The 26729-nt window shown below is 52.1% G+C and overlaps 10 protein-coding genes across 10 annotated transcripts; 4 read left to right on the top strand and 6 right to left on the bottom strand.

Annotated features, from left to right (window-relative positions):
* Window positions 1-1610: 1610 nt before the first annotated feature.
* Window positions 1611-4796, bottom strand: SPSK_08423 (F-box domain protein; the record flags this gene model as incomplete). Its single annotated transcript, XM_016735021.1, has 1 exon — window positions 1611-4796. One exon carries the CDS (start codon window positions 4794-4796, stop codon window positions 1611-1613), a length of 3186 nt encoding a protein of 1061 aa, XP_016587591.1.
* A 548-nt stretch (window positions 4797-5344) lies between these two features.
* SPSK_08300 (gyf domain containing protein) lies at window positions 5345-10084 on the bottom strand (the record flags this gene model as incomplete). The annotated part of the gene is made up of 3 exons (XM_016734904.1): window positions 5345-5646; window positions 5763-9895; window positions 10005-10084. 3 exons carry the CDS (start codon window positions 10082-10084, stop codon window positions 5345-5347), a joined length of 4515 nt encoding a protein of 1504 aa, XP_016587590.1.
* Window positions 10085-11369: 1285 nt separating this feature from the next.
* On the top strand, window positions 11370-11882 carry SPSK_09929 (uncharacterized protein; the record flags this gene model as incomplete). The annotated part of the gene is made up of 2 exons (XM_016736496.1): window positions 11370-11513; window positions 11622-11882. 2 exons carry the CDS (start codon window positions 11370-11372, stop codon window positions 11880-11882), a joined length of 405 nt encoding a protein of 134 aa, XP_016587589.1.
* A 722-nt stretch (window positions 11883-12604) lies between these two features.
* On the top strand, window positions 12605-13003 carry SPSK_10020 (uncharacterized protein; the record flags this gene model as incomplete). Its single annotated transcript, XM_016736583.1, has 1 exon — window positions 12605-13003. One exon carries the CDS (start codon window positions 12605-12607, stop codon window positions 13001-13003), a length of 399 nt encoding a protein of 132 aa, XP_016587588.1.
* A 595-nt stretch (window positions 13004-13598) lies between these two features.
* SPSK_09678 (uncharacterized protein) lies at window positions 13599-14459 on the top strand (the record flags this gene model as incomplete). Its single annotated transcript, XM_016736250.1, has 2 exons — window positions 13599-13706; window positions 13821-14459. The coding sequence occupies 2 exons, from the start codon at window positions 13599-13601 to the stop codon at window positions 14457-14459; spliced, it is 747 nt and encodes a 248-aa protein (XP_016587587.1).
* A 2051-nt stretch (window positions 14460-16510) lies between these two features.
* On the bottom strand, window positions 16511-19147 carry SPSK_08552 (uncharacterized protein; the record flags this gene model as incomplete). The annotated part of the gene is made up of 4 exons (XM_016735145.1): window positions 16511-17230; window positions 17309-17828; window positions 17892-18524; window positions 18594-19147. 4 exons carry the CDS (start codon window positions 19145-19147, stop codon window positions 16511-16513), a joined length of 2427 nt encoding a protein of 808 aa, XP_016587586.1.
* A 902-nt stretch (window positions 19148-20049) lies between these two features.
* On the bottom strand, window positions 20050-22201 carry SPSK_08728 (uncharacterized protein; the record flags this gene model as incomplete). Its single annotated transcript, XM_016735316.1, has 3 exons — window positions 20050-20701; window positions 20773-20884; window positions 20950-22201. 3 exons carry the CDS (start codon window positions 22199-22201, stop codon window positions 20050-20052), a joined length of 2016 nt encoding a protein of 671 aa, XP_016587585.1.
* Window positions 22202-24052: 1851 nt separating this feature from the next.
* On the top strand, window positions 24053-24665 carry SPSK_09858 (uncharacterized protein; the record flags this gene model as incomplete). Its single annotated transcript, XM_016736426.1, has 2 exons — window positions 24053-24095; window positions 24160-24665. 2 exons carry the CDS (start codon window positions 24053-24055, stop codon window positions 24663-24665), a joined length of 549 nt encoding a protein of 182 aa, XP_016587584.1.
* Window positions 24666-24777: 112 nt separating this feature from the next.
* On the bottom strand, window positions 24778-25890 carry SPSK_09470 (uncharacterized protein; the record flags this gene model as incomplete). Its single annotated transcript, XM_016736042.1, has 1 exon — window positions 24778-25890. The coding sequence occupies one exon, from the start codon at window positions 25888-25890 to the stop codon at window positions 24778-24780; it is 1113 nt and encodes a 370-aa protein (XP_016587583.1).
* A 584-nt stretch (window positions 25891-26474) lies between these two features.
* On the bottom strand, window positions 26475-26696 carry SPSK_10947 (uncharacterized protein; the record flags this gene model as incomplete). Its single annotated transcript, XM_016737176.1, has 1 exon — window positions 26475-26696. The coding sequence occupies one exon, from the start codon at window positions 26694-26696 to the stop codon at window positions 26475-26477; it is 222 nt and encodes a 73-aa protein (XP_016587582.1).
* Window positions 26697-26729: the final 33 nt, after the last annotated feature.

Raw genomic sequence — 26729 nt, 5'->3', positions numbered from 1 at the left:
CAAAAGGAGGGAGAATCGAAACTGGGGTGTTGTGGCCAGTAGACACAATCCACTTGGTCAGATAGTATTACTTCGTCGGACGCACCTACCTCAAGCACTTGAGCGATTCGACAGACCGCCCCGGAGACCCAACAGTAGGCACGCCTGTAATCGAGGAACCCAAAAGCGATTGCCCAGGAACAACGAGCAGATGACAGGGAACAGGGGTGCAGCTTTCCCAATGGCGCAGCAAACGAGGGACGAAGACGGGCTCTCTCTGGCGAGGAGGGACCAGGGTGCTTGCGCCATGCGAAACCGTGCGCGGGCACAAGAACACAAATCTGCTGCACATATGCATCTGTGAACGGTAGGATGCATTCCGTCATCCGTCGGTGCACTGTATCTACCTTGTACCCCGATCCAGACCAGTCCACTGGACAGCATGGCAGCGTTGCGTATCACGACAATGGGCCTTCAGCAGCCCCGACATCGAAGAGCTTAGACGGTAACCATAACTTCCTGCATTACAAGTAAGAGTCAAGATACACAGTCACGCTACATTTACAAAAGTATATGTCGAATGGATACCAGTACAGCGAAAAGAGGGACCTTCCGGGGCCCGGCCTGCAGCCGGAGGTAGCACCCCAGAGGCGAGCGCCGATCACTCAGCCCATCTTCACCTCCTCGCCTTCTTTGCGTCTTCAGCCCCTTTAACTCCTTGCCTCCTGGCCTCACCTTTGAAGGAAAATATACGGAATACATTTCGTAGCTTCAGGGAAACGACATGCCACGGGGGCTAATCAAGTCTAAACGCGTCGCAATCGACGTAATTGGATGCCCATATTTTTCCGAGTTATGGGCATGCTCTTCGTTGGATGCTTGCGAAATACAGGAAATGCGCAGCGATAGGATCGGGGGGGGGCAAGAAAGTAGACTATGAGGATCTTTGCCCAAAAGAGGCATATTCCTCTTGTCATCAGGGTGTCATATTGTTGAGAGCTGATCTCGGGTCCCGTGAGATTTGCGTCACGTCCTACTTCGCCTTGTCCCTCGCCTCTGTATGCACACGCGCATTCAACACGGACATCGATCGCATGATACCGTTAAGACTTTGACTGTCTGTTCATGCTCATCCAAGACAAAGGAATGCGACAAACCGCAGTCATGTCGAGCGACCACAGTATTCAGATGGCTACCAGGTCGTCATGTTGAGCATGCCATCCATCAGTAAGCTTGCAAGCCTACCTCTCCGCCAGCGCCGTGTCCTGTCTTACATCGCTGTGGTCGCGTATTTGGACGCCTTACAGAGACATTTGTTGCCGTTCGCTGGCATTCACCAGCATCGGGTGATGTTTAATTCCCCAGCGCAATCGCCGCATTATACCAGGTGACTTCAGCGCCATTATTGCGTTACGTGAGTCTCCGTGTGCCCGTTTGCAGTTGTTACTCGGAGGACGATATGCCGTCTCGTACCTTGTCGAATCAAGACAGCCGTGGAAGGTAGCAGGGCTTGTCACGCATAGTGCAATCCGTGACTCCGCATCGTGAGACGTATTGTTCACCTTTCACTCTTTTGACTATCAATACAAATAAAGTTTTCCTCCAGCATGCCTTTGAGGCTGTTAGGGCATCTATTTCAGTCCCTCGAGAAGGTTCTCCAGTGTTTTCCATCCATCGCTGCCTTCCCACCGCTCCTTGCCCTTGCCCATTACGCTGCGCAGAGCACTCCGCGCCTTCATCTTCCACCGTGAGCCAACTGTAGCAGCATCGGGTCCGTAATTCTCCAGTATCGATACAAGCTCATCCGTGCGGGCCACAACGTTGTCCCACGCATCGCTGTTTTCAAGCCAGTTGCGCTTCTCTTCATCGCTGACTTCGCCCGGTTTGGTCTCGGTCATCGTCGAGCCGAGCGCACCGCTGTTGGCACCGCCAACAGCCGCACGCCAGCCCTTTTCGGCTGCATCGATGGCACCTGCGTAGTCGCCGCGCCACACACGTTCTCGAGCGACGAGCTCCCACAGCTCACTTCGCTTCGTAATCATAGGCACAAAAATGTTCTCGACCAGGTCGCAAACGGCCTTCTCTTGCGAACCCCGAGGCGGCACACCGCCGACCGGCTTGGGTTTGCTCAGTACTGACTCATTCAGCAACAGGCGCACAACACCAATGTCGATGGCTTCTTCCGTACTGCGTACGGTCAGGATGTTTCGCATGGCCAGAGTAATATCGCTGACTACCGGTGGCCGCACACGGGATGCAAGCGTCACAACATTGTCCCAAATTCTCCAGTTGTCATGTGAGATCGTGGCGCCACGCTTAAAAGCCGCCAGAGACTGTGTCAGCAGTTTCGCAGGGTCTCTCTTGGCCATCGCGGCAGCATTTTCGGCTGCTTCTGGCTCATTGTTTCCGTCCTCGACATCACTATCATCCGCCGCTGAGAAAGGGGGCGCTGCGTCGTCCTGGTCAGCGCTCTCCTTCTTACGCGTGGTTTCGTCCCGGCGCTCTTTCATAGTCTGCGTGTACAGGCTGTAAAGGGCACTACCCAAGTTACTCCACGTCCGCGCATCCTCGCCTCCAGCAGCGTCACTCGCCGCACCAATGGCGCGGCTGAAAGCCTCGGCAGCCTCAGAGAATAAGCCTAAGCGAAGATTGATGTCGCCCAGTCGGCTCCAATACTGCGAGTTCAGACGGTTCGCCGACACGGCCTTTTTATATGCATCAAGCGCCTTCTCCCACTCTTGCAGCTGTAGGTAGTGCTCGCCAAGAGAGTGCTGCGCTCGCGAGTATCGGCCGTTCGACAAATCCCATGCCCTCTCGTAATATTTGGGTTCGTTCTCGATCTCTCCCAGGATACAGAAGAGTCGGGGAGCGTTAGCAGGCGGAGGATCGCGCTCGGGGCCGTCAAAATCGGAACCATTCAAAGACATAACGTCCAATTCAGCTCCGTCCTCACCACTCCCTGGTTCCAAAGAAGGGTCCGATGCCTGGAACAGCTTCCACCGGAGTAGGCCCCGTGCCTTCTGTTCGCCACCGGTACCACGACCGTTTCCATCATCGATAGCAGAGCTGCTCGCAAGACAGAGAGCGACCTCTGCCCAAAGCCGCAGTCGTTTGAAAATTTCAAGCGCGGAGATGAGGGAGCCGACACTTGCCCAGGCAAAGGCCAGCTCCGCTTCTAGATGCCACTTCGGGGGCGTAGCAAGCGCGTGGATATATCGTAGTCGGATCTGAGGTGGTGCCTTTTCACTTGGCTTGGGTGCTGGGAAAAATGACGTGGGCAGGTCGGCTTGTTTGTCGACTTCCTTTGCTTCGCCTGGCGCCGTTACTTTGATAGCCGGTATTGCGTTCCCGCCATCATCGTCATCAGTGATCTCTGTTACTACCCCAGTCTGGGTCTTTGTAGCGTCTGTGACTCCTGTGACCTCTGCCGCTGTTGTGTCTACAACTACCTGGTCGACCATGGCCTGCATCTGAAGCACTCCTCGCTCGACCGTGCGACTGCGGTGGAGCTCGATCCGCGAGCGCACGATCAAAGCTTGGGAGTAAATCTGCCAGTTTGTCGACTTATCGGCAAGAACACGCGATGCGTATGGTAAAATCTCCTCCAGCGTGAGAGCGTCGGCCGGAGAGAAAGCATCTTTAAGAGTGGCGACACTGAGGAGGATGATTTGGTCTAGTGGTGACAGCTGCGGTTGATCATCAGGAGAGAGGTCTCGCAGCGAGGCCGGGATCGCGTTGACGGGGGATGGCGCTTGGTCTTGCGCGTTATCCACGTCTTTTTCGGCTGTTTTGGACAGGGCCATTCTCGCATCCGTAAAGTCAATGTTCTCCAACAGCGTGTCGTTGTTCAACGGCAGTGCTTGGGGAACAGCTGCTACCGCCATGTCCTCAGCCCCGTCTGCCACGGTGCCCGAAATACCTGGCCCGTTCGACTGGCTCATAGACGACTCCGATACAATCGTGCTTTTGGCGAGAATCACCAACTGGCTGGTGCTCGTTTCTTGGAAGCGGGTCCGCTTGCCCAACGCGCCAGACAAGACGTACTCGAAATGATCCAATGTTGACGCGGCGTCAAGAGCGGCCTGCGCCTTGGCATCCAGACCAATCATAGCGTAGATAGTGGTTTTTTCGATCAAGAACTGGACTTGGTCCTGTTGTCTATAGGCTGTGCCCTTCGTGTTGATTTGCTGCTCAGTTTCGTCAAGACACCGCTGTATCTGCTCTTGTAGAGTAGGCAGGTCGTTCCACTGTGTCATCTTGTTAAAAACTGAACCCGGCCCGGGGTTTGGTTCCGTCAGAAGCTTATAGTGCCACACATGAATGCGAAGCTTCAACCATGCCAGGGTACATTCTGCCGGGTCTGCATCCACCCCATCTCGAGCATCAGTGACCAGAGAGCTGAAGCTAGCTTCGGCGAAATGCACGAGAAACACCCATCGTGCCAGGCAAAACAACTCAATATGTGGAATGTAAGGGTACACAGAAACACCATCAATGTCCAGGCTTTGTAAACAGGCCCGTCTCAACGACAGTGGTACGTTTTCCGGCTGTTCGAATTGTGCGAGCAGCTCCTGTACTTGCTCGGACAATTCCAGAACAGGTCCAGTCACGTTGACCTGCAAAAAGGCGTTAAAAGCCGCCAGGCCAACAGGCAGCGCAACGTCGGTACTTCTTGTCAGTCCATCTTTCGTAGTATTCGACTCTACTGGCCCCCCTTTCAAAGTGTCGTTGGCAAATGTCTTAACAAAACCGTAAGCATCGCTGTGCGTAAGGACCTGTGCGTATCGACCCCTCCGTAAAAGAGCACCCAGCTCCATGTTTTGCCGATATCGCGGTAGATCACTTGGCGTGCCTTTAAAATGTATTAAACTCGATGTTGTGGTGACTTGTTGCCCTCGCAGTCCGTCGTGCCCGGTACAAACTGGTACGCGAATGCATCGCTTTTTGGGCGTCGTGACGTGAAAGTGAAAGTGGGATGTCTGTCTGGAACAGACTTTTTTTAAGTGGCGGATAATATCGGCGATAAGATAAGAGGGCCAACGACCGTACATTGCCATCCCAAAGTTAGCTCAGCATTTCATCCTCATTTTTGTGGATTGTACAACATATAACCATTTCATACAGAGGCTTGCTCACTTCGACTTGTTTTCAAAGCATCAACCCAAAAAACATAAATCTCAGGTAAGCAGGATTTTGTTGAACTCGAAATTCATTTATTAAATATGCGAAAACGGAAACGGTCTCAAAAGTCGAACTGCGAACTACCAAAACCAGCGTCTACAGAATTACAACGAAAATAAAGCCTTGTCCAATTCTTGCAACAATTTAAGCCAATTGCAGGACCTTCTTCGAACAAAGGATACGTCTATTTTTTGCCCTTCTTGCGGCTGGAGACAACTTTAAAGCCAGCAGGCATGCTCTCCTCCTTCGGGGCACCAGTGTTTCCGCCCTTCTTAGCAACCTCACTCCAGCCTCCACCGATCTTAACTTCTTCGGTAGACGCGGGAGCCTGCTTCTCAACGACACCTCTTTCCGCGAGTTTCTTGCGACGAATAAATTCTTCGGCAAAATGACGACCGTCCATGGTCTTAGAGTTTCCATACACAGCCTCAGAGATAATTGACTGATCCAGGGGAAGCTGCAGAAGCGTGTCGACAAACATGTTCACTGAAGCAAAGGTAGATATATATTAGCATTTTCACGTCCATGTGTAGACAAGAGATAATAGGGCGGTGAGAGAAGCAAAAGAATAAAGACAACGAAGGGGGAGACACTTCACTTACCATCAATGTCGTCAGCAAGTCCACGGCTCACCTCGCGGTGGAGCCACTTGTTGAACTCGTCCATCGCAACGCCACCCTCGGCCTTCCCGGGGGCGCCAGGAAGCTGTTTCGAAGACGAGCGTGCACTAGCCGGAACGACAGGTGGTTTGGCGGCTGCCATGGCAGCGCTCGCACTTCGAACAGAAGGTGCAGCTGTGGGTGTCTTGACCTTACCGCCCGCACCAACAGTTGCCCAACCCGTAGCGGCAACAGGAGAAGCAATTGTAGCAATGGGACTTGCTACCGCAGGCGGCTGGCCACGGCTCGCAAGATCTGCGTAACGCTTACCAACGAACGGCGATGAGGCAAGAGGAGATTGGGAAGACAGCTCTCTAGTCTTCTGCTTCCGGGCTTCCTCCTCACGCTGAATATCCGCCAGTGTCTTCTTCTTATCGACAGCGCTATAGGCAACGCCACCGGTAACAGCGCTTGCGATGCTGGGCTTCGCATTGGATGCCTTAGCCCACGGGCTGGTAGGGGCGGCAACAGAGACAGCCGGTGTACCGTTGCCCCACGTGGAGGACGTCGGCAGACCAGGCGTCAAAGCTGCAACAGCCTTTTCGCGCTCTCGTTGGAGCGCGGCCTCTTGAACAGCGGCAACCTTTCGTGCCGCAGCGGCTATCTCCTCCGCCTTAGCAGCCTTCTTAGCTTCCGCCTCCTGGATCTCCTTCAGGCTAGGCCCTCTATGGCTTTCTGAGCCCGGGTCGCGTGCCCAAGGCGCCAGTGGGGGTTGTTGAGTAGTACCATGTGCACCACCTTCGGGGGTCTCCGAGCGAGACTGGCTGGTCGCATATTGGTCGGGGAGCGTGGAACGCGTTCGCTGGGCCGTGGGAGCAGCCAGGGGTGTGCTGGACAGGGCACCTGGAGGAGGCGGGAATGGCATAGGAAGGTCAGGCTTGAGAGCTTCGGCCACGTCGCCAGCCTGTGTTTCTCGAAGCTGAGCCGCCGCTGCTTCCGCCTGGGTTTTTTTAACTTGTTGTGTCAAAGATAGAGACACAAGAGATTCAGACGCCTCGCCAACAGCCGCAAACGTGCCATTATCACCCTGTAGCCGACGCTCCGAGGCAACTTCGTCGACAACGTCAGCAGCAGTAGCCTGTTGCTTGCCGTGCGTAAATGTCGTAGTTAAGGATAATTCGGCTGCAAGATTCCCAGCTTCCGTAGCATCAAACTGCTCGCGATATTGCTTGAATTCTTTCAGCCGTTCACTAAATCCTTGCGGGTCTTTTTGCAGCTGGTCAATACTTGGTAGGTGGCCCAGGGTTCCATGGTCAGGTGCAAGTCCGGAAGATTGCTGGGGAGGGAAATTTCCAGCAGTATTGAGGGATGGGAGAATGCCCGAAAGCATCTGGCGATCTTGGAGATTGTAATCGTCACGGAGAAACTCTGTGCTAGCGGTGGTAAGGGATTGCGTAGTCGTAGGCAACCCCGAGTGATCAAAAAAACCTGGCGTGACACCAATATGTCCACTAATTGGTGGAGGAACAACGGCAAGCGGAGATGTCATGCTGCCAAAGCTAGGCTGGCTTTGGAGGCTATGGGCACTCGAATGGTGGTGTAGTGCACCTCCCGGAGCACCAACGGCGCCTGTGCGAGCAGCTGAAAAAGAAGGGTGGTGCGCAGATAGCATTTCACGTTGACGAGCAAGCACATACTGCTCTTCCTGCTTGCGGCGCTCAAGATTATTTTGCTCTTCCGCAGTCAAAGTTCGGCCGTAACTGGGAAACGCTCCAACGAGAGGGGGGATGACTGTGCCACGGTCACCATGAGCAAATGTACCACTCAAGGAAGGTTGGCCATGGGCAACACCGATTTGAGGAACAAGGAACGGCTCTCGAGAGTTTCCTATGCGCCGAATAAGCTGTCCCAGAGGTTCAAATTCGGTGTCCTCCACCTTTCTAACCCGCAAGTCAGGTGTGAAAAAGTTCGCTTTGTACCAGTCGTTCATCTCCAGGCCTGTGAATGGTCCCTGGGTCTGGCCTTGGGGGTCAAGATAAACCCAGCGCATACGATCAGGCATTACCATAGTGCGAGGTGCGTTCAGCGGGGTGTCAGCATTGGGGCGGGTGGCAGACTCGAAATGTTGCGGCAGCGGTGACGAGTCAGAGGCCAAAATGGCCGATTGTGACGCCTGTTCAGTGGTGAAAATACCGGCAGGACCAACTCTTGTAGGATCCATTGAATCATCAAACAATCCACGACCAGGTCGGATACCAGCTACGTCAGCATCCCTTACCTGGGAACCGATGGCCTCGCGGCCGATAGCTCCAAGAGGATTAATTTGACGCAGGTCCGGTATGGAGTCTCCTAAACCGTTGCCTTCTTGGTCTTGGCTAGTTGACATCTGCGCCTGCATGCTCGCTGGGAATAAGGCACCCAGCTTGCTAGTACTGGTACGGAGAGAACCAGTGCCGCTAGCGCCAGGAGCGCCGAAAACACCGCCGCTAGGACCGACGCCGCTAAAACCGGGCGACTGAAGTTCACCAGTGCCGGGGCTGAACAACGAGCTTCCAAAAGCGGTTGAGAATACGGCGCGGTCGCGATCTGGGGTGCTCGAGGTAAGAGGATTGCCCCAGCCAGCAATGTTGCCTAATCCAGAAAACCCCTTGGCTCCAACACTCGATGTCTGGCTTCTGTCACTACCATCTAAATTCACGCTTGGATATCCGCCACGCCCGGGCCCAAAGATGGCGGCATGGTCGACGCCAGCACTAGCACCGACCGCTCCAGTCATGGGAGCACTATCGCCGCTACCAAGGCCGCCACTATTACGGTCCGTCGGAGGGCTGCGGAAAGGATTCGTCTCTGGGCTGCCAGGAAAATCCTCGTCAAGCGAAGAGCCGATGGTCAGACCAGACATGCCCAAGTCACCCCGGGCGTTCTTAACGGGGGTGTCAGCAGACTCGGGATTCTGCGAAGCAAAATTGGACTGCCCGCCGTCCTCGCCAAAAGGATCAGTATCTGTCCGCGGCCGAGCGCGCCAAGAATCCTTTGGGTCCTCCCCGGAGGCAGTAGCAGTACCGACAGGGGTAGTAACAATGGCACTAGTACCAGAGCCAGCCGTCCTTGTGCCCGTTGTAGTCGTATCAGCACCATCTTGCTTGGGAATCAAGTGCGCTAGGCGGCTCTCACCGCGCGCACTGCCGAAGCGTTTGTCCCCTGTGGCAGCAGGCAAAGCAAAGCTGCCAAAAGTCCCGGCGGCGGGTGCGGGTGCCGACCCGGAAGGGCCCCAGAGAGCTGAGGCGCCTGAACCCAACGCACTCCCAGCCATGTTGCTACGATTGAGAGTTCCGGCGTTCAACACCCGAGCAGCAACCGGTCCTGGGATCTCCTCTGGCACTTCAGTCTGCTGTACCAGTTGCTGTGGTTCTTTAGCATCGGCAGTTTTTCGACCAAACCAAGATGACTCCTCTCGAGGCGTGCGATTGGCAAGGGGAGAAGTCAAGCCACCGGTGGGAAGAGAGTTAGTGTCGGATGCCTCCCGGCGGCGCGTCGTCGGGCGGGGTGACGAAATCGAGGTTGTTGTGTTGCTAGTGTTGTTGTTGCTGCTGTTGTTGCTAAAACCGGTGCCGTGGGAGATGGACGTCTTACGGCCGTTCGGGGCACTCACAGTATTACCGCCTCCGCCGCCAATCTGATTGCTGTCTTTTGGCTGCTGTGGTTTCAGAGTCGAGTTGACGTCAACAAACGCCTCCTTCTCGTCCTCAGTCATTTCCTGCAAGGCCATGGGTGTGACACCACCAGTAGCATCCCAACAGACAGTAGGGTCTTGCGGGACAGTGCCATCTGAGCTCTTTCCCCAGCTTCTCGCCGCCCCGTTGATCTGCGTGGTGTTCCAACCCTCAACCAGCAGGTTATTGACATCTACTAAACCAGGCTGTGTCCCTTTAAAAATATCCACAATTTGGTCACGCGAATAGCGCATAGATCCGTCATAAGGCGGCAGGCTCTGCTGAGCAGCTTGAGATTCGGTCAAAGATGGTAGTGCAGGCGCAGAGGTATCGGGCGCAGCTTGAGATTCCTGGTTAACAACGGCGGCAGAGGGACGGCGGAAAGTCAGGGTGCCGTTGGCAGAGCGCCCATCTCGACGAGGCCTGAACTAAGTTAGCATATCAGGGAAGTAAATTGGAAACAGCGGCAAAGCTTGAAGGAAAATCCAACAGCGTTTGGAAATGTCAAAAGGAGATTAGGATGGGGGCGCACCAATCGCCTTCACCAGGCCGGGACCCTCTCGACTGGCCAGCCGCCGCTGACGCGAAGCTCGCAGGCGTATTGGAAGACATTTTGAGTTTGCTCGTGGAAAACTGTTGGCGACGCTCAAATCGTTTAGGATCAGGATTCGAAGCTGAAGTAGCGGACGTGCTCTATGCAAGCTCTGCAGGAAGCCCAAAAAAAAAGGTGGGAGGAAATGCGCAAGGCGTGTTGAGATTTGTTGGGTGCGAAGTATGTTGCGCGTCCGGTGCTTTTACTTCAGATAACGACGGTGACTGGTATGCTCGATAATTGCAGTCAAGTACGAGTCCGACACGCGATCACTTGAAGTACAAATGCGAAGATGTGGTGAAGTTTGGTAAGGGAGAATGGGTGGCGAAAATCGACTAAAAAAGAGATTCCGTGTCGTTGTTGCTGCAAAGCTGGCTGCAATAAATCAAGATAGTCTTCGAGGTTAGCGGCGATAGCAAAGCCTGTTGTTGGAGATGGTGAAGATGTTGATGGCTATGGGTTGAAACAGGTAAGAAAATGAGACGTTTGGAGGTTGTAGAGGACGAGGGAGCTTCGGCGTCCGCTGCTTCGAGTTTTTTCCGTCGAGCGTCCACCACACAGAGTCTATTAGCGTGCAGCTTTCTCCATCCACAAAATTGCGTGTTCCATAGCTACGTAGTACTGGTTCCTGGCACGTGCGGAAGATCGCATGTTAAATCACGTGTTTATATGCACGTGAGCCAGCAGCGCCAGGTCGACACCCATTACGCACGAAATACGGGTATTGTTGACCTGCCAAAACTTACCCAAAAAAGGAGGAACGATGAGTGCGTGAGTTTTTGAGCGATAGAGGTGAAAGGCCTCCAAGTTTCCGGTTGACCAAAGGGCCCTTTATCAGAGAGTGCGTGAAGAAGATGTGAACGCGGTGTACATCGTATGCCAATCAGCCTTGAGCTTCACCACATGCACCTGTCAAGTGATGCGCCCGCTGTGCACTTCGACAACACGCACACACCTACACCTTTATTAAACTCACCCGTAATACTTTGTCCTTCTTTCGTTGGTTGCTCACCTACGGTTCCATCCCGAGATTAATCTTCGTTTGGCGTTGTCTTTCACCAAACAGGCCATTCTTTCGAACCATTTTTCTCATGTTTGACACCTACCATTTCGGACTCACATCTTCCTTCTTCTATTTTAAAATAGCCCCCAATAGGCTGCTGAGAACTTGCAGTAGTTCCTCTGTTTTTATCACCACTTCATTCTCACAACGCGGAGCTCAGAGCCTCCCTCTGTTGTTTTCTTTCCTTACATCGCCAGACGGAGACACAACCTGCGAAAAGCTTATCTTCTGGAAAAACTGCAATGCCCCTGGCTAAGTTAGAGAAGGGCGAGAAGCCCAGTGGTAGTGTTGTTGACAACACAGGCGATTCCAAGCCAACGCTGTCTCTGCGCGATCAGGAAATTCTGATGGCCGCGTGGTTGTCCATCAAAGGAGCTGAGCCGCAAGTAAGGATTATTTCGCAGTCCAACTTTTTTATCTCCCACCCTTATATCGCTTATAAAGGATAAAATACTAAAATCTAATTGTCATCAAAACAAGTGGACTACGAAAAGCTGGCCAAGATTCTCGGGCTCAAGAACGCTCACTGCGCAAACACCATCTTTTACAACGTCAGAAAGAAGGTCAAGGCGTATCACAACTGCACAGGTGACGCCAGTGACGTACAGTCTGCCCTGGCCTCGCCAAAGACACCGACTCCCCAGAAAAGGGCTGCGGCCAAGGGTTCCCAGACGCCCAGGTCAGGGAGAGCAGCGAAGCGTCCAAAAATTGAGACAGAAGCACCTCTCAAAGACGAGCAAGATGGTAGTGTCTAATGTCCATAGGCTCACTAGGTAGTGGAAAGCATGTGGATCGCTTCCAAGCTAGGGGCATAGCAGCGCATCAATTGCATGAGAAGATGATTGTCGACTCTACACGGCGTCGAGGACAGATAACCGAGGTAGATAACAACCAAAAAATAGCAGTCAAATGGGACTCCCTCTCTGTAAATCAAGTATATGTCTGCGAGACACAATCTGACATGCTGTATTATACTTGGCGATGGGGGGACAAAGTAACTGGAAAGTGAAAAGAGAATGAGGTAAGGCCGATATGGCGTGAAATATATTCACGTGGATCTGATCTGAGGACATCGTGCGTCCAGTTCCCTAACTCACAGTCAACTCCTCACGTCTCCCGGTTTCGTCGCATCATTCCTCCCTGGCCGCTCTCCTTCGTCTCTTTACTTTCATTTACCGGTTTCGATGCACGACCTTTCCCTTCTGCTCCAACTAAACACTTTCCACGAAACACGAAATCTGCTCGTCTGCTATTTATCAATTTCTATCAGTACCATTTTGATACTCTCTCGAAAATGGCATCATCGAATGAAAAAGCCATCAAGTCGCTGTCCGAGGCTGGACTTTCGGACAAAGAGCTGAAAAACATTGCTGCCGCCTGGCTCTCTTGCCCCTCAGGTGATAATGCAAGTTGCCTTGTCATGTCCACCTACCATCTTTTATTTTGTCCTCTCTTCTAACGCTCTTTTAAGCTGGACATGGAGAAATTTACCGTTTTGGCGGGCTACTCCACAGTGCTCAACGCTCGCAAGCGTTTCGGTGAGGTCAAGAAGCGCGTCCGCTCTATCGTCTTTAGCCCGGACCCAAGCAAGGACGATGCTCACAAAAGCGAGTGCGCCGTCGGCGAGTCTGGTGACAATTTGACCACAATGCCTATGAAGGGGCCGAAGAAAACTGCCAAGTCTGGTACAAAGCGTAAGGGGGCTGGGATCACTGGAACAGGTGGCCCGGCTGCAAAGAAGGGCAAGGTTGGCGCAAAGAAACACTCGGGGGGAACTGGGGCCCTTGGAATTGCACAAGATCCGGTTCTGGCGAGTGACGAGGGTGTTAAGGGCCGGAGCTTGAAGCAAGAAGCCAGTAACGATGACAGGGTTTGAGAAGGGATCACAGTCCTAAAGAGCCCGATGCTGGCGCATGTGCAGGAAACAATATCATAGTTAAAGTCCAGGGTTTACTTTCAATTTTCTGTGTGAATTTACCCTGTTCTCTGAATGGAAAACTTTAATTTCTGTTTTATTTTAAAATATTTTACTTTGTTTACAAAGTAAAATCCATCGCATTATCAATACATCAAGTTCCAAAATTCCACCAGTGGCCTTTACACAACGCACATGACTTGATCTTTATCAAAACAATAACAGGGTGGGTGTGCTTATCCCAAACATTTATTTTGCACCGACTCATGACACGCACCTACACACAGGCGGAAGCGGAACACGATTGCGCTCATATCCCTTGCGATTTGTTGCTGCATCGCTGTCAGTTCACTCTGACAGACAGACCAGTGCCGATTAACAAATATGCATCCAGCTACCTGATCCATAGCCAGCTTTCACTTCGCCATCTTCTCCGCAACTTCACCGCGCTGCAATAAACCCTCCTCAGTACTTCAAGTTCTTAAACCCAACTTTATTTACAACTGCGCGACCTCACAACACGCCGTACAGGCAAAACAGTCATTTGACCTTTTAAATGGCTACCAAAACGTCACTCGCCCCGATCGCAAAGGCAGGCCTCAGCGAACGGGAGCTCCTAATGGTAGCTGCTGCATTTTCCAGTCTAAAGAATGGTGATATTGCGGTAAGACCGGTCTGAGTCCATGTTGGCATCATTCGTTACCTGCGATCCGGCTTTAGTATCTCGATGGTTGGCCACTACGTTGACTGCCGTGCTAACACGGGGCTGGCGCTATAGATCGATTGGGACAAATTCACGCTTCTGGCAGGTTATGGCAGCACCAATTCGGCCCGAGTCTGTTTCCGTCCCTTGCAAAAGAAACTCAAGGCATTCGTGGGCAGCAGTGAGCTCGGCGAAGCTCTTACCAGCTCAAAGGCATCAACAGCTAAAGTTGATGAGAAAAAGCCTGCCGCGCCTAGTGCTCCGACCAGAGGCCGGCCGAAGAAAAGAAAGCTGGAGGATCAGGAGGGCAATGGGTGCAAACTACCCAGTCTCACTGTGAAGCAAGAAGCTTCGGACGACCAGGGCAAAGAAGAGCTTCCGCACGGGGCAGCAGCGACGACTCCTCCAAAGACACCAGGGCAACAGTGCCAGAGAATTAAGTTGGAGGAAATGCTACACGATCGGGCGGCAGAGCTGGGTGGACAGGTAGCCGCCCCAGAGCAGCCACTCGCTAGGCTAGGCAACCTCGCAAGCATGGACGTGCTCCCTGCTGTCGGAGGATTCCAGGCCGCCGAAGGCTCTCGGGATTACCAAGAGTTCTTCTGTTCATGTGACGAGGAGAAAGACCTTGACTTTGGCGAGTACGTCCACAAAAGTGATCAAGGTGAACGATGTGTGAGTCTTATGGCAGTTAACAATACTTTTAGGGTTTAAACGTTACAATCGGCATCGAATCGTGAGGTATTATTACATTCCCATCGATGGTAACCCAAAGCCAAGTAGATCGATTAGCCTAGGTACAGCCTAGTAACCAGGATGGTGGCCGTTTAGAAAGGCGGTGGTTGGTGATAGGCATCTCCTTTTTCTGCTTTTATTTCGTGGTCCAACGACGACAACGCATGTCGGAACGCGTTCTAGGGGTGAAGAGCGTATTTTGTTTCCTTCCTTGAATGTGGCACATGTGAGGAATGAAGGGTAGTAGATGTGGTTTCTCCATAGGGAGGTTCTATGCCCCTGGGAAAGGATTTCCGTGTGTTTCTGAAGGTATATTCGTAAGGGTTAATAACATCCACTTCTCAATCAAGCGTATCGAAATGGGGGGAAAATACGTTGTACGCCTGCTGTTTTTGCGGGTATATTTGTGACCTTCGTTTGGCCATACAGGTAGAAACAATGAGCCTTCTTGGTCCGCGCAAGTTTACAGCGTGGAGTGAATTGTATGCAAGACGGTGTATGGCGAGTGGGAATACGTGGTTCCTTTGATCGCCGTATAATTCAGTGTTGAAATTTGGATTCTTTTTGCAGAGGTAGTGTTAGATCATGGTTGCGCCTGAATGTTGGGAAGGGGCAAGTGCCTGTGCAGTAAAATCTATTGGATATCGAACCGGACGAAAGGAGTTCGAAAGGAACACCCCCCCCCCAAAATAAACAATCATAAAAAGAGATACAAGATTACACAGTATCACAGTATGTGTAGCTTATCTGCATGGAAGCTGAAACGGTTGTAGAAATAATACACAAGTATACATTTTCGAAAAAAAAAAATACATTAAAAAGCATGGAGATTAGGAAATACAACGGAGGGGTGGTCCCTTTCCCTGCCAAAGGCCTCATTCTGCGGCGAACTCTTCCTATCTCACATGCCACATCGGCGTATACGGTCGTAACCAGGAAAGTACCGGCACACTGCTGCATTTCGTCGAGCCACCACAAGACAAATTACGTTCTGACGCGTGACACATATCTGGCGGCGCCCACTTCGTCAAGCATCACAGCACTATGCAAAGGGAACCCGGCCACTCTCAATTACCCCAACAGGCGGCGCCATTGATGTTCCCATGTTCCCAGCACAAAGTATACCTAAAGATCACCAGACGCACGGTGAACAAAGCATGCCAAGATAAAAGAGGGCTTAAAATATCCGCTACAGGGAAAACCCCTAAAAGAAAAGGGTGGGCGACTCGAGTATCACTCTTGATACGCCGTGGTCCGGTGGTCTTACCAAGGCATCCGTCGTCCGATGGCCTCGTCGACGTGTATCAACGCTTTGGTGGCCTTTGTCCCGGACAGTTTTTGGCCACTTACTACGACTCCACGGTGGGTAGCTGGAAGTTCCTGCCGTATGACGGCTTTCAACAGGGCACGGCCGGCCAACCGATTGCGGTGGCCGTGGACGTCCTGTCGGTCAACTCATTGGCCGCTTTGGATCCGAGTACGTATTGTATACCACTGCCTCAAAACGCTGGGATGCAGACAATTAACGCGCCCTTGTTAGATACCCATACAACTGCCGCCTGTACCGCGTAACTACGCCGATGGAAATCTCGGGGCCCATTGGTCGATTGTTCGGGCGGCCGGGCCAAGGCGGGCCGGTACAAGATGAACGACACGATACAGTCGCTCATTTATGACGGCCTCCTGGAGAGGTCGAATTTGACTGCTCTTGGTTGGAAGCGAAGGGCAACGAGAGGGGGATCGCGTATGAACAATTATTTTGGTGAACCAACAAGTGTGGGATTTAGAAATCTGTGGGCAAGGGTAATTTGTCGCCTGCGCAAACAGAAACGATAGACATTTGATTAGGTTATTCGCTGCAGTTCTTTTTGTAAGTGGCCGCATCAAAAAGTGATCAAAGCAGGAATGGGAAGCCGGCGCTACCATGCGAAAGTGAACAACATACTCAACGTTTTACTTCGCAAAAAAAAAATGCAATGCAATGACAGTGACCACAGTATTGTCTCTGAAACTGAATCGACTCCGTACCTTTACGCCGAGGGAGGTCGTATTCCAAGCTCGCTTCCCTCTTCCACCTCGGTCATCTTCAGGGCCTCTTCCACATCGTCCACGTAGTGTGTCTCTCCGCCAATAAGATCTACAATGCCAGAAAGCTCCATTTGCTGCCAGACGTCGTGTGCTTTGTCAGGTCCCCGGCTGAAAAACACCCGCACGCCCCGGTCGCGGTAGGCACGGACGATTTCTTCTAGGACCTGCGTACCGGAGCCGTCCATGCTCGTAACACCGTGGATGTCAAAAATCACATTGCGGTTGTGTTCTTCTCTCCGAAGCCGAGGAAGAGCTGGATGTGCCTTGCTCGTGCCGTAGAGTTCCAGCCTCCGTAAACGCGTTTTCAGCTCCCCGGTATTGGCAAACGTGAGGGGCTCAGGGATTTTAACAATGAGACATCCCTCAATAAACTCCAGTCGCTCCGGGTGATCTTCGGCGTTTTCAAAGCGCTGAGTTCCCGGGATGCGCCCAAGGATTTGGATGCGTGGGCGAGTTGCGTGACGGATCACCTGCAAAAGGGACAGACCGATACCAATGGCAATACCTAGGTTGAGTGAGTAGAAGATCGTGGCAAGCACAATAATAAACATGAGTCCTATTTCGGGCCACGCATGAATACGGAGGAAAAACGAGATGTCCGAGGGAGCCTCTTCAATCAAAGACCACGCGACCACACTGATCATGGAGCAAAGTACTGGTTTCTAAGGCAGAAAGTAAGTCAATTGGTCCAGAGCCAACAGAGCTTTCGTAACCAAGAAGAGTAAGAAGTAATGACTCACTGGAAGATAATAGAAGTATGGGAGGAGGAACAGGATAGACACGAGAGAGATCAAGCTGAGAAACACGGAGCTCATTGGCGTCTTGCCTCCGGTTTGCTTGTTGACTTTGCTCCGGCCATATCCACCGAAAGCAGGTAAAGACATGAAACACCCGCCGACAAAGTTGGCAACGCCCAGAGCAACAAGCTCACGGTTGGGGCTGAGCTGGATGCCAGGGAAGGTTTCCTGTCCCCCGAGACTTTTGGCAGCAACGGAGGACTCAAAGAATCCGAGAAGAGCGATGAGGAAGGATGTGCTCATCGAGTCCCGGATATGGCTCATGTGAGAAGCTTGGAATGGCCATCGGAATGTGAAAGCGCGGCCCGAAGCGGCTTTGACGGTGCCGAGAATCTCCACGCCTTGCTGGTCCCACTCTAGACGCCAGGCAAGGTACGCAGAGAGAATGACCACAATGAGGCGATCGGGGATATACGCAACACCCAGGTAACGTGGTTGCATGCGACGTTTGATTTCTCTTATTCTTGTTAGAAACAGACTGCAGATCAAGACAAAAAAACAGCAATAGTTGAAAAGGGTTCTGTACCTGAAAACCATGATGATGGCAAAGCTCACAAAGGCGATGATAGCCGTAAGCCTATGTACTCGGTCAAGGTTGCTATAGATAAAGCGAAGCTTGTCAACAGTACTTCCGTGGTCGACACTGGCAGTTTCGGATGCCAGCTTAGAGAGACCGAGCTCGGGGACCAGCTGATCGACAAAGATGACAAAGCCAATGGCAGAAATGAAGCCGCGTAAGAATGGTCGGGAGAGAACGCTATCGAGGAAGCCAAGGCGCGCAATTCCTGCCAGAAGAACTGTTGCGCCGGCAATGCCAGTGATAACGCCGCAAATCCGCGCATGGAGCACATCATCGGCGTCATTACCGCTGCCCGAATCAACACTGGCGCGGATGACAGTGCCTACAAGTAAAGACCCGGCTGCCTCTGGCCCAACGATCATCTGTGGGCAGCTGCCGAGTAGTGCGTATATCATGGGGTTGAAGACAAACGCATACAGGCCGCTGATGGCCGGTACATGGGAGAGGTTGCTGGCGAGGGACAGTGCCATGGGTAGGTAGATGCCGGCAATGGTCAGCGCGGCGACAAAATCGCCCTTGAGGTAACCTAGCTTGTATTGGCTCATCCAAGCGACAGAGGGAACATAATAGGCAAGATACCTGGACATAAAAACGCCAAATTAGCACGTGTGTATGACTTCAAATTGCTTCGGATAAAGACATCGTTACATCGACCCCGTATCGGTCAGGCCATGGCGCTCAGCTAATGCGCTCGACGAGCTCATCTTCTTGCTGCGGACGTTCCGGACTAGCCTCCGCCGCCAAGTGCTGCTGTTCCGGCTGCCAGTGATGGTCGATATCAGGCCGTCTATGATGGGAATTGAGCCGCTTGGACCATCTCTCGCCGAGTCGATCCCTGTGTCGGAGTTGTCGTCGGCTAGTGCTGGGCTGGCGGGACGTGGTGAGAAGGTGCCGTGGTTGCAGGAGCCGGCGTGCGAGCAATGACGGTCGTTGAGCACATCTTGCAAGAGGGCTGTGGATTCCGATGGCGCAGCACTAGGCCCAGCCTGTGAGAGGCGCAACTCCTCGTCAACGTTGTAACTGCTGTAGCCAGCGTCATTTCTAAACTGTGTGGTCGGGCGGGTGCGCGGCGAGGGCTGCGGGCTGCTTTCTCGTGGGGGATCCAGCTTATCGCGGGATGAGGACGAGGCCGCATCAAGGGCGAAGCTGGGACGCAGGCTGCTTCCGCCAGACGACGTGAGAGAGTCGGAACTGCTTGCCATACTCTACCAAGAGGAAGGCGTCCGTGATAGATGAAATGAACTTGGCGACGACGCGCTGTTGGTGGAAAATATCAGTCGGTGGGCAGCACGAGGAGCATGCACGCCAAGGGAAATGCCGTAGTAAAGAATGGTGGGATCGGACACGCGCGATTAGGACGGGACAGAGAATGTGAACGCGGAGCGACAGCGATGACGAAATGTCCAGACCCGCAGACCAAATTGGTTGGGAGCGACAATGGAACCTGTGGCGACAATGAGTAGATTCAAAGTCAAGGCGAGCACATCGAAGTTTGCCAGTATCTCGTCAGGTAAACCTAATGACATACAGAGCTCCGTGGTACTTGTAGAAAATGCAATGGGTGAGCGGTCGTGGACCATCACGGCAATGAAGGATGCAGGCTATGGCAGACGACAATTACGGAAGCAACGCTGGGCGTAGCAAATATGCTCTAGGAATATGCCCTGGTCAGCGCGTAGCCGTCCGCCGAATCACCGATAAAATTCGTTGATGTATCCGCCACAGTATGTATTTGGGGCATAGAAACAGGGGTGCCGGATGCTACGATATGCCAATCATAGAGGCTGAATTAGTGGATAACAACGCCATCATGGTGTCCTCTTTTGACAGATGCGTTTACTGCTAGCGCATGAATTAGCCCATAACAGGTAATTACGATGCATAAATATTGTACATAGTAATACGTCGTGGTGTCAATTTAGAGCCAGGTGCCGACGCATGTTTTCGCTTTGAGATGACAGTAGCGATACAAGAACCGAGCAAGAAATATACCGGGTACATCCTTCTTGAAGCTAAAGCATCGAATTTGAACGACAAGTGCTGGTCTAGTTCTCAATCTATGAAGGTATTTGTCTATTTTTGTAAGCGTCGTGTAACGGGACCTTTACTTGCCTTCGCCTACCTCACACACTACGCGGATACGTCCTTCAACTCGGGGCGCGATGGCCTTGGTCCAATCCGCCTCGTACTCCCACTCCGTCAACGTATCACCAAGACGACTTGGTACGCCGGCCAGGCGACACCACTTGCGGGCCACTCGGCGCATAATCTGCATCTGTCTGTCGATGCGGCGCATTTCTTCTGTGTTTTGAGCCGGCGTTGCATCGTCAACAACACGCTCATTGAAAGGTACCGCGCTACACCGTCTCTGGCGAAGTCGCGCTGCCGTCCAGTCTCCCCAGCCCTCGTCGTTGTCTGGCGACAACGAGCGCCCGCGGAAGTCTTTCTGTCGGGCAATAGGCTCTGCTATCAGTAATGCAGTCGTCGAACCGGGCTGTAGATGTGGATGGTGGTGATCAACTTTGGATACGACGCGACCCCAATGATGTTCCATTGGAGGGCTCCAGTGCGTCCATTGGTCAAGCACCTTGAGGGCCATAAAATACTGCCGCAGCATCATTGAGATGAGTATGCCACCCTCTTCGTCCACAATCTCCTCCGCAGTGCCACCTTCGGATTTGGCAAGAAGGCTCGCGAAGCCATCTGGAACCGTTAGTGGATAGTCGACGAAAATGAACGGGGGCGCAGGAGTTAGACTGGAGGAAAGGCTCAGTACAGAAACTTACCTTTCCCACGTGCCATGTAGCCTCGCGTACATAGCACATACATTTTCTGCAAGTCGGCAGGAGCACCGCCGAGTTCCCACTTTGTGATACGTGACCCCGGTGGTTTTAATGGGTCAAATTCGTACGTGATGTTGGAAACTTGGGCGAAGCGGCCTGCACACCGTTAGTTTAGTAGTCTCGCGCACGCTTATAAAATTAGCCTGGCTCGCAGTACTCACCTTCCAATGCTGGATACAGGGACACTCCATTCTCCAGAGCGTCCAAGATGGCCTGGCCTGTGACTCGAAGAACGACCACCGGGTCCTCAAACGGAAAACAATCGGTAATGTCCTTGACACGCACCGGGCCGGGTGGGTAAATTTGGTCGCCACGGATCGTACCAGAGGCCATGATGGCACAGTCCGCCTCATAGTGCAGACGCATAATGTCACAGACAAAGTTACCTAAGTTGCTTTCCTTGACCCGAACAGTGGTGAATCTCGCATCAAGCGGTGCCGCCGTCCAGCCAATAGCCTTTTCCAGGCTCTGTTTGAGTTTGGCTGTAAGTTCTTCAACAAGACCAAGAGTCGGCATGTCCTCCGGAATAGATGAAACGATGTCTCTTCGCCGTATGACAAAATCCCAACGAGACTTGGGCCCACCGCCATCGCTGCTGAGTCGACGCCAGGCTTCAATGTAACTCAGTTGTTTGAAGTCACTACCTGAACGGAGCACATGCGTACCATTGACAAGACTATGCGAGTAGTAATGGTCGTGCCCTCCAAGTATAAGGTCGGCATCACCGCCTAGATTTTGTGCCAATTTGATATCGTTTGGCTCTCGTGCATGGGAAAGAATAATAATCATATCAGCACCAGCTTTCCGAAGTTCCGGGATAAGCTGCTTAGCTGTCTCCGTAGCAGACTGGTAAACAATATTTGGCGGGAGTGCATTGACCGTATCAAGCCATTCACGCTCGCCCAATCCGATCAGTCCGATCTTGATTCCGTTGGACGAGGTGATTATGTGAGTTTTTTGTAGATGCGCAATAGGGATGCCGTCACCAAGGGCAGGGTCGAAGATGTTTGCAACTAGCCATGGAAACGTACATTTGCCTGTGAGATATTCAAACTGTTTGACGCCAAAGTCGAGGTCATGATTCCCAACGCAGGCACAGGTGGTCGCGAGCTGGTTTAAAATAGGTACCATATGACTGCCCTTGGTGACGGAACTTTCCAAGCTCGGGTTGAAGGCGTCGCCGGAAAATAAGGTAATGAGATCAGGCTGGCCGATGTACCGTTTTGAAGACCTATACTCATTTACTGCGGTTTGGAAGCGCGCAGCCCCACCGACCGGCTCGGCCGATGAAGGGTCCAGATGGTAGACATCGTTGAAATGCAGGATACGTAGGTTCGGGGGCGAGTCGATACTGTGGTCGGGAGTGAACGTAGGAAACTCGGTGCCGTCTGATGAAGTGGATATGGTACGCATCGTTCTGCTGGCTGCGGAAGCCCGGGTTCGGCCGGCAATTGGCTGTTGTCTCGTGCGGCCACAAGTGCTTTTCGCGTCTCTCTCCAGTAGTAGCAGGTATTTGCCTCTGCTAAACGCTCGCGGGAAAACAAAAAAGAAAAGGCTGTCAGCAATGCTAGCAGCCCAATAATTAGGAAGAAGATACCCGGGAGGCTTTTTTCGGAGGGGAGAAGGCAAGCTAGGAAGGAGCGCTGGATTCTATGAAATTGGTATCTTTTTATGGGTCATGTCTCGATGGTTTCTGTCAGTGTATGAGCATTCTATTTTCAATAGTGTCACATTATTGCTCCTTTGGGCAGCCACTGGACATCGTAAGTAGTCCATCTGATGTCGAATCCGGCCTCTCATAAAAGCGGGCCATTTGAGCCGCCTACCGTGGCTCCACCCCAACAAAAAAGCTGACACACCGAAAGAGATCCCCCCCTATTCTCGACTTCTACTTTTTTATCCTTTTACCACCAATTTCATCACCAAAAATGGCCTCTGGCGAGTTTTCGACGCCACGAAAGGCTAGGATTCAAGGAATCTGTGACTATCTCGATAAAACCCGAATTCCCTACCATCATAACGACGTTTTCCTTTCTGAAGGTGTGTCACGAAGCACCGGGTGAAGGATTTTACGACAACCACGTAATCTCGACCCTCGAACTTTTCACTCGAATTACCGTGAGACCCGTGGTCGCCCGAAAAAAGCTTTCAGAAGATGACCTCGACCGTCTTGAATCCTTGATTCTTATTAACGGTTACGATTCTCGTACTCTTCACTGGCAAGAACTTATCTCAGAAGCTGGTTTGGATATCGAGGTCTCCGTAGAAACTGTTCGCCGTAGATTAAAAGAGAGACAGTTCCGACGATGTTAAGCTTGTTAAAAAGAATACGTTTCACCTCGTCTTACGGCGTGACGATAAGAATATACGTAAATAATGTTAGAGCGGTACTTAGAACTAGAAGATTGGCGCCACGTCCGATTTTTTGACGAGACACACTTTGGATAAGGACTAGAAGGTAAAGTTTATATTATTCGACGACTATGGGAGCGTTAATGTACCGACTGTGTTATTGAAAAAAGAGAGTCACTAACTCGAGACATAAAACGACTTTATACTTAGGCGGTAGTTGACTATAATTTCAAGAGTCCTTTAGTATAGTACGATGTACCAGGAAACACGAATAGAAAGATGAGCTTACAAGTTTATCGTGATCAAATTCTTGAACCGGTCGTCGACGCATAACTTCGAAAAGACCACTCTTTTATCCTTAAAAAGGATAACGACTCTAGACATAGTACAGTGAAACAAATATTGTACGTACTTAGAAGCGGAAAAATAACCTGACTTCTTTCTTTAATTATACTACATCACCGGATCTCGTGCCAATAGAAAAGGCTTTTCTAATACCGAAAACCTACGTACGGTCACAGTCTTGTTGGGACGACGAGACGTTACAAACACTAGCAGAGGAAGGCTGGGATCAATTAAAACAGTCTACGATAAATTCGTGGATCGATGAAATTCCCACGATACTTAAACAAGTGGCAGATTCAGAGCAATTAGGTGGTAGGATGTCTGGGTATTAGGTGTACTGTTAGAAATCAAAAGATTTTGGTGTGTCAGTTTTTTTGTTGGGGTGGAGCGTGGCAACCGTGCCAAAAGGCTTAACTTTTGGGAGCGTGCGCTGGGACCACCTTTTTATGTGTTGGTTCATTTTCTCACGGCTTCCTTATTCTAAAAATTTACGTATTTCGTTTTGGCTTCATCCCGACGTCAGCAAACTAACACGTCTGTACTAAAGAACGGCTTATTCCTGCCGAAATGGCCACTGAAGAACCTACCATACGCTTTGCGCGCCGCGAAGGTACGTAATTGCTTGATTTATGGCCTTCAATAATGGTTCTGTTCAGGTTTCTAACTATTTGTAGATGTCCCGTCAATCCTCCACCTGATCCGCGAGCTCGCAGACTATGAGCACGCGATTGACAGCGTTGAGGCTACCGAGGAGAAGCTGCTGGCCACCATTGCGTTCGCTCCCCAGTCACATGATGTTAACAGTCTCACGGTGTCGACAGAGCCGACATCCCCAAGTCGGCCTGCACGCTGTTTGATCCTCTTTACGCCTGATGGGACACCCGCCGGCATTGCACTTTACTTTTACAACTACAGCACATGGCGTGCGCGGCCTGGCATTTATCTCGAGGACCTCTTTATAAGCTCGTCTCAGAGAAAAAAGGGCTACGGCCGAAAGCTGCTTGAGGCTTTAGCAAAGGAGGTAGTCGCTATGGGCGGCGGGCGATTAGAGTGGAGTGTTCTCAAGTGGAATGAACCAAGCATCAAGTTTTACGAGAGCATCGGCGCTACGATGATGGATGAATGGGTGGGAATGCGTGTTGATGGTGAGGGACTAGCCAATCTCGCAGGGGAGAATTAGCAACATGTCGCAGGGAGAGAATACAAAGAGCAACCTGGGGTTTTGCATTGATTCAGCCCTGTTGTCATCTATCATTCGCACCATTCGCTGCATTTTTGGGTGGCGTCGCATCTCAAGTGGTGTTTTTCGGCTGCTCCCCTGATGAACGAAGAGGCAAGGCGCCTTTGCTGTCGACCCCTTCAAAAAACTCGAGGCTGGCCGCCGTCGGTGATAGCGGCTGCAATGAAGTTCCGCCCCATGTGATATCCCAGCCACTCGCCTGCCCGCCTGCCTTGCTTTCCATGACTGCCGTCAACTGCCAAATCTCCCCATACAGCCGCCGCCAAAAACGAGGCGTATAGTTGTGGTAGCCAATGGCTGGACCATCGAAGGGCGAGCTCAAAGGTGCTGGAAAAGGTCTAGAGGCAAGTCGAAAGCGTCGAGAGTTGGATCGTTCGACAGCCCTGACGGGACCTGCCAAGTACTTCTCCCAGTCCCATGTCTCAATTCCGCCGTCTGCTGCTGGCAACGTGTCTTGAAGAGAAGTTACGGCCGATGCAGCGGAGGAGCGCCTCGACGGCACAGCCCAATGCGAACCTGCTTCGCCGGTAGCTAATTGCTTCAAAAGCTCCCACTCGCCACGGGGTAAAGGTGGCAATATGCGGTTCGCACACTGCTTCCACCACTTTTTCTCTTTCAGACGCGCTGGTTTCTCAGCAAAGGGCTTCCCCCATATATTCATTGCGGGAACCGCTGTGCGGGGTTCAAGCCTCTTGGAGCTAAAGTTTGGTCGCGGGGAATTGCGCAAGTTGCGGCCAGCCTGGCTTCTCGCGAACGCAAGGATTTTCCCTTTATCCCAAGTCCCCAACCAGTCCCGCGGGGCGGTGGCATGTGCTTCCCGGAGCTGGTCTTCAAGTTGTCCCGAATTATCTGGTTGCTTCAGCCGGCAAAGATCCGCGAGAAGCTCGTGCCGCCTCCAGCCGATGCGGCCGAAAGACAACATCATAACTTTGCGCATGCGGTCCATATCCCCGAGGTTCGCTGCCCGAAGATTGCGAAAGTCATGGAGGGCCTGACGAAGACGCTTCTCAGGATTCGGATCTGCCCTGTGCCTTCTAAACCGGAAGCGAATGCGAGGTTCAATGCGCGTCCTACATACCGGCGGAAGGTAGGAGGCTTCACGGAGTAGGCTGCGATATACGTGGAGCGGATTGTAGGCCCTCTTGAATCCGCTTGGCGGTGACATGACGACTTATGGGCATCTGATGTATGCTGTACTCGAAGAGCTAGATTGTCTTCATGTTTAAAAGCTCTCATTAAAAGGTTTGCGATAATCCGACTTCAAGCTCAGGTCTTCCTTCCCCATCTCAAACTGGGTACAAAGAAAACCCGTCCTTAAACAGGTAGTAAGGCATTATCCGTATCCCACACAGTGTGGTTAATGTGTCGTCTGATTGGCGAGTGGCTCGGTGTCCCTTCCCCCCCCCCCCGCCCACCCGCTAAAATGACCAGGCGCGTCGTGCGGCCACGCCACGGACAGAAACCTGGACACGAAATCACGAAACCGACACGACCGCGACACCACCGACTTTAATTGATTTCCAACACGCCTAATACATAGAGCGGTTTGAGCATCGCCAACACCAACCACCCAATTCATGTCACGCTCTCCCCCTCAATCGGTCACATCACGTCGCCCTGGACTCCACTTGACGCGACCACGCCTTCTACGTGAATGAGTGAACCCTTTCCCGTCTCACGAACCTTTTCACTGTTTTGAACCACCCTGCCTTTCCTTGCATCGCTTACTTCCCGCGACTGTCATCTTCCTTAATCTTTCAATTTTGCTCCCATTCGCCGAACTCGTTTCTGTTCGTCAGCGGCTTCGCATCTAACAAGACGCAGCCCTTTTCGGTCCTTCTCCTCGCCTTGATTGTTCTGTCGTGTCGACGTAGCTTTTCCCTTCTCTTCCCTCTCTGTTGCCCTGTAGCGGTTACTTACAATAGCCCACCTCTCCGACATCCACTCTTCTGATCGTTGCGCCCACGTCATTGACGAATCATTATCTCGTCTGGGCCCCTGGAA

The sequence above is a fragment of the Sporothrix schenckii genome, assembly GCF_000961545.1.
Source record: "Sporothrix schenckii 1099-18 chromosome Unknown Cont44, whole genome shotgun sequence".
Lineage (NCBI taxonomy): Eukaryota > Fungi > Ascomycota > Sordariomycetes > Ophiostomatales > Ophiostomataceae > Sporothrix > Sporothrix schenckii.
This window is presented reverse-complemented; position numbering and strand designations above follow the sequence as displayed.